At 42.3% G+C, this 6,306-nt stretch overlaps 1 protein-coding gene across 1 annotated transcript; it reads left to right on the forward strand.

Annotated features, from left to right (window-relative positions):
- The first annotated feature begins 21 nt into the window (after positions 1 to 21).
- Positions 22 to 5,952, forward strand: CRYGS (crystallin gamma S). Its single transcript, XM_019463440.2, has 3 exons — positions 22 to 142; positions 4,907 to 5,149; positions 5,579 to 5,952. The coding sequence occupies exons 1-3, from the start codon at positions 23 to 25 to the stop codon at positions 5,849 to 5,851; spliced, it is 636 nt and encodes a 211-aa protein (XP_019318985.1). The 5' UTR covers position 22; the 3' UTR covers positions 5,852 to 5,952.
- Positions 5,953 to 6,306: the final 354 nt, after the last annotated feature.

Raw genomic sequence — 6,306 nt, forward strand, 5'->3', positions numbered from 1 at the left:
TCCTATTCTCATGACTAAGCAAATGTTTGATTTGAAACCAGCCCAGTATAAATGTCTCTGTGCCTCTAACTCTGTAGCTATTCCGGATTTCAGCACTGGGGAAACCAATCTATGCACCAAAATGTCTAAATCTGGAACCAAGGTAAGTCAACGGTCATGCTGATTTTTAGCCTACCACTTTCTTTTATGTTTCCTTTCTTTTGGAATGTTTCCTCTTTTCCAATGTACCTAATGATACATCGAAAGAAATGTGGAGAAAACTTTTGCTTCTATGCCTGAAGGTAAGTATGATAGTGTTTTAAAGGTTGAGAATAGGAGAGAAGGTTAAGAAATGCTTATTATATTTTCTACTGTAGCAAAATTACCCAACAGTTTATTAAGGGTTTATCTCTATGTGTGTTACCATGTTCAGTATTGTACAGGTATATAACGTGTTAATATCATCATGATTTCTGCCTTCCAGCAACTCATATTCTATGAATTTCCACAGGAATAGGACATACTGATAAGAGGAGTACACGGAGTAGAAAACTTTTAGTGTTCAGTTAAAAGTCCGCTCTGTGAAATTTAGGCTCCATCAGTGATGTCCTAAAAGACTAATCAAGTGAATTAAATCCTATATATCCCTTTCATTCAAGCAGTTATTTTTATCCCTTTCCTGAAATAAAGTGCTTACTTACATTAGGAAAATTGCCTCTAAAATACTTGATTCACAGTTGTTGGACCAGAAATCGATCTTTTAGGCAGGGCTTTAGAAATGAGGGTATCTACCTTCATTCTATTATTTTAGCTCTTCTGCTCACCAGTGAATCTAAGGCAAAGCCATCAGTGCCTGATTTCCACAGCACCCCCCCCTCAACTTGTTACTTTGAAAAGTTTCAAACCCAATGAATCTTGAAGGAATAAGAAAGAAATGTTGAATGAATACTTCTATATCCCTTACTTATATTCTCCAGTTGTTAGCATTTTGCTAGATTTGGTCTCTCTGTCTCTTTGTACTAAACCATTTGACAATAAATAGCAGGCTTAATTCTTTTGCCCTAAGTACTTAGTCACGTTTCTCCAAAAACAAGGGTATTCTCCTGTATAAACATAATACCATCTTGTCTCCCAAACTTGTCATAAATACCAAATATTCAGACTATATTCACATTTCCCCCAGTCGCTTTCCCAAATGTGCTTCATGGCTGGCTTTTCCCCAGATACAGGATGTAATCAAGGACCATGCATTGCATTTGGTTGCCATGTTTCTTTAAACTTTTTCCTTTAGCCTCTTTTGTATGAAACAGTCACCCTACTTTTTGTTGGTGTTTGAGACACTGACATTTTTCTAAGTTCAGACCAGTTGTCTAGTACAAAGTCCTGAGATCTGGATTTACCTGATTGTTTCCTCTTGTTTAGATTCAGACTAACCATCTTTGGCCAGAAAGTTACATAGGCAACAGCAAATATTTCCCATACGTCATGTCAGGAGGCACCTGTTAACTCGTTCCATAATTGGTTAGTGCCTGATTTTTTTCCACTTGGAAAATAGAATAATCATACTTGTTATCTAAAAGATTTGGGGAGAAAAAATGAGACCGTGTCTTTAGTGCTCTGAGGTTCTTGGAAGTATGTCATGCAAATCCCATTGAAAAGAATTTGAAGTCCTTAGAGAAATCCGTGTGCCTTGATGTAAGACCATTACAACTGGACCCCCTTAGATGAATATATCCCCCGTTTTCAAAGATTTCCAGAGTAGTAATAGTGTGCTCTCTTGTATTTCTTGTAGCTGGGCTGTTCACATGGTTAACTAACTTGCTTGCTAGGCCAAAAGAGCAAGTGATCTCTTACCCTTTGTCTATTGCATTTTCCTTTCCCTCCATCTTACTAGAAGTTTAATCAGAGAGTTATGGGATTGGCAAAAACAATGCACGGTACTAAGTTTGGTTTTGTTACCTTTGGAATACGTGGCATTTTTCTTTCTATTGTATTGGATTAGTAGACTACTTTTCAAGAACTAAGCGGGAAGGAGAGGAATTTTGTAATGATTTCTAGGGAAATCTCCTGCACTATTTCTTAGCCTTTCTATAATTTTTTTTGCCCAAGAATCTCAGCTGACTATACAGTAGATGTCATGGTCCTTATACAAATGGAAATTGAGTAGAGGTACAACATTCTCTGGGCTCTGAGATTTGGAAGGTCCCCCGCTGAAAGGAGAGTTTGGTTCTGGAGCTCAGTAAAGGCTCCATGGCAACACTGTACTTTGTTTCAGCCTTGGGATGGTTGGCTAGTCTGCTAGAGGGTAGACAGCAAGGTTGCCTTCTAGAACATCGTATATTTTCCACCTTCAATATAGATGTTAGCCAGGAAAATGTGCAGTGGGCACTAAGTGTGGGAAACATTGAACTAAGAAAAAGTGATATTAACTTTATTTCCTACAGCATAGCCCTTGCAAAGGCTCTTTTATGGTAAACAGGTGACCAAAAAACCAAAGGTAAATTGAATTAAGGCTGAATTAAGGAATATAGAATCTATTTTATTTTTTAGAGAAGTTACCTTGATTTTCCTAAAGATTTTTCCACAGGCTTTGGGAAAAGCATCTCAGCCTCAGGATCAGTCTTGTTCCCTTATTAAAAGAGTAAGTGCTGTACGTTGCACAGAACTAGCTGTGCAGGCAGGAGACCGCAAAGGGAGATAAGATAAAATGAATCACACGTAACTAACCGGGAGCTTTGCACTGCCAACCACTCCCTTGCCTGCACCTAACTTGTACCTAGCTATTGGCCTTAGGCAAGGCATTTAACTTCTTCATCTGTACCAACAGTAGCAAAAGTTTATTGGCGATTTATGAGCCAGATTACACTAAGTGCTCCATAGGCATTTTCCCATGGAACCTCAGGACAACCCTCCGCAGAGGATACTGTGATCCAGTTTTACAAATGAAGAGTCTGAGCTTTAGAGCGATGTTCAATGGCCTATCCAAGGTCACTGAGCTAGTAGCTAGTGCTGCAGTTTTGTTTTCATCTATAAACTGGGGTACCATGTGTCTCCAGCTCTGTGCTATGCTAAAATGGGAAATGGAGCTGGAAGAGAAATTTGGAAGGGGAAGAAAGGAGATGAAGCAGATGATTTAGGGGTGGGAAGGGCTCGGGAAGCTTGCAGGGAACAGGAAATACAGGAGTGGAGAGAAATACAAGAGTGGAAGAGTGGAGAGAGTAGCATGGATTAGGGGGAAGAGTGGAAGAGTGGAGAGAGTAGCATGGATTAGGCTACATCTAGAAGGCTCACCTGGGGTAGAAAACAATGAGGTTTTATGCCCTTTTACGAATCATTCTTGGTGTCTGCCTCTCCCTCATTCATTACACCTGATTAGTCACCAAATTCTACGTTTCTTTTGACTGTTTCCTCAATGTCCTTTATAGGGCAGTTGCCTTTTGGCTGGCCTGCCCCATCTCTCACACACCCGCGGCAACCACCTGTTTCCACGCACGAACCACTACCTTACATCTCGCACATAATCACCAAAGAGATTCCAGCATGCCGTCTGTGTCTTCTGGCTTTATTTCCTATTAATACTTCACCACATAGTCCATATGCACCGAGCTTGATGAACCACTTGTCCCTATAATGGGCCATATTCCTTTATTCCTTTGAACAGGCCATCGTTTCTTCTTTGCCCCCGGAAACCCTCTACTTATCTTTCAATCTTCACCTCAAAAATCCTCTCAAGGCTACCTGGCTCTCCACTCCTTTCATATGAAATGGTTGACATTTTCTCCTTTGAAGCCGATAGAGCAAATTAGCCACGAGGTGGCAGCGTAACTCTAGGAAATTAAGTGCTGACTCCATGACACCTGTGATTTCTTTCGCTTTACCTTCTGAACTTACATTCATCTTGGAGTGTGGAATTATAGAACAAGAGGGGACAAACTCTGTAGTCCATTTGGTCTAGTGGTTTTCAGAACCTGCTTCATGAAGCCCCAGGAGTGGCTGGGGACTCTTCTCTCCTGTTGCAAACAGAAAAGTTTTACTGCACAGCCAGGGCTTTCCATCTAGTCTGGTCCTCAGCTCTGACAAGTGTGAAGCTGGAGCCCAGAGAGCTAGCTTGCCTGAAGTCATAAGGCCGACTGGAGAGATGCAGCTCTAGAGGCCAGGTTTATCATTTCTGGTTTGTCAGGGCTGCGTGCCGCCAGGCCGTCCAAGGTCTCAGGCTTACCCCAAAGATTGTGGTAGAGACTTGGTAAGACTTTGAAGCAAACCACATTCGTGACTTGCTATCGTGTTACTTTGGAACTACCCTGTTGGCAAAAAAATAATAGTGCGGAACACAAAATATTGTCAGGTGTATGGTCTATATTCATGTAAAGTAAACGCTGTAAAGCTAAGGTCTATGTTTTATTTTTCTCTCTTTATCTTCCATGGCACCTAATGAATTTCTGCATTTGGAACTCACTTGTCTTCCTCAAACATTTATTGAAGGTTTGTCAAGCGCTGGGTCCAGGGGTCCATAGCTTAAATAAGGTTTGGACTTTGCCCCTGGAAGAAGTCTGGTAGGACTCTGATGGGAGAGAGATGTATAAGTGGGTAATTTAGCTTCTAATGTGGTAAGTACAGTGAGTTATGGGAACAAAAAGGAGGAAGCTGTGAACTTGGGTCTGAAACTACTGGCTTCTCTTAGAGCACTCTTGTTTTGCTTCATTTTAAGCCTTCAGAAAGTTCTCATTCCTACAGTTGACAACTACAATTGTCTGCCAGAAGGTAAATGTTGTGAGGTGAGATAGAACTATACTTTTACCCCTCAAAATTGAAGACAAAGGGATTTCTACAGCGGGCAATGTGTTCTTGATTTTTATTTTATTTTATTTTTTTTACAAGTAAAGCCCCCAGCTCCTCAGTTCTTCTCTTTGTTCGCTCCATCCTTCAGATTACTTTCTATGAAGACAAAAATTTCCAAGGCCGCCACTATGACTGTGACTGCGACTGCGCAGATTTCCACATGTACCTGAGTCGCTGCAACTCCATCAGAGTGGAAGGAGGCACTTGGGCTGTGTACGAGAGGCCCAACTTCGCCGGGTACATGTATATCTTACCCCGGGGCGAGTACCCTGAATACCAGCACTGGATGGGCCTCAACGACCGCCTCAGCTCCTGCAGGGCTGTTCATCTGGTGAGCCTGGGCCCCCTTGCACTCTCTCTCGCTTGCTGGCCTGCTCTGGCTCTCTCCATCTCTCTTTCCCTACCCCCCCACCTTTTTTTTTTTTTTTTTTTTTACACATTTTCTTACAGTTTTCCTACCCCTTAATGGGGTGTTTTCTCTTGTTGGCTGCTGAGGCTCACATAAAACCTTAAGTCAGTCTGTCACAAGACTGAATCCGCTCATTATTTCCAGAGCACTCTCTCTGCCTCCTGAGCACGTTAAGGCCTTAAGTTTTTCTTACTGAACATCAGCTGTTTTCACAGTACCCAAAAAAGGAGAGGAGATCAGATCATCTAACTTCCACGATTGGGGGTTCTGAACCAAACTGTTCTCTGAGTTCTTGACCCATCAGTGATTTCCATAACTGTTGTTATTTCCTCCTGTGTCGTTTTTTTTCAGTCTGGTGGAGGCCAGTATAAGATTCAGATCTTCGAGAAAGGAGATTTTAATGGTCAGATGTATGAAACCACTGAAGATTGCCCTTCCATTATGGAACAGTTTCACATGCGGGAGGTCCACTCCAGTAAGGTGCTGGAGGGTGCCTGGATTTTCTATGAGCTACCCAACTATCGTGGCAGGCAGTACCTCCTGGACAAGAAGGAGTACCGGAAGCCCATCGATTGGGGCGCAGCTTCCCCAGCTGTGCAGTCTTTCCGCCGCATTGTGGAGTAATGACAGGGATGGGGCCACAAGCTGCTTCCTGGGGGCCACCTGCTGGCTGGCCTTGTCATCCAAATAGGCATCCTTAATAAAAACAATTGGCATGCATTCCACTGTTGATTGTAATGCCTCTTCTTAGACACTCTCAGGGACCTGCAAAATAGTGCCCACCACAGAGGGCAGCGACACAAAGCAACTCATCCTTCAGATTGCCAATCTGGGACGTTGTGCCAGACAAAATGGGATTGCATTAGAAGTTAGAAAATCAGACTGCCATGTGGTGGTTCTCCTTGCTTAAGTTTTATGTTGATTCAACAGGTACAGTAATCATAGCTACTACTTTTTGGGTGCCTTCATTATTCCATTTTCTCTTTTACAACAGCCCTGTAGGAGAGGTGGTTTATTTGCATTTTACAAATAAGAATGGAGAGGCTTAGAGAAACTAGAAGCTTGCCCAAGTTCACCAG

This window comes from Panthera pardus, unplaced genomic scaffold (assembly GCF_024362965.1).
Source record: "Panthera pardus isolate Hobbes unplaced genomic scaffold, ASM2436296v1 HiC_scaffold_16, whole genome shotgun sequence".
Taxonomy (NCBI): domain Eukaryota; kingdom Metazoa; phylum Chordata; class Mammalia; order Carnivora; family Felidae; genus Panthera; species Panthera pardus.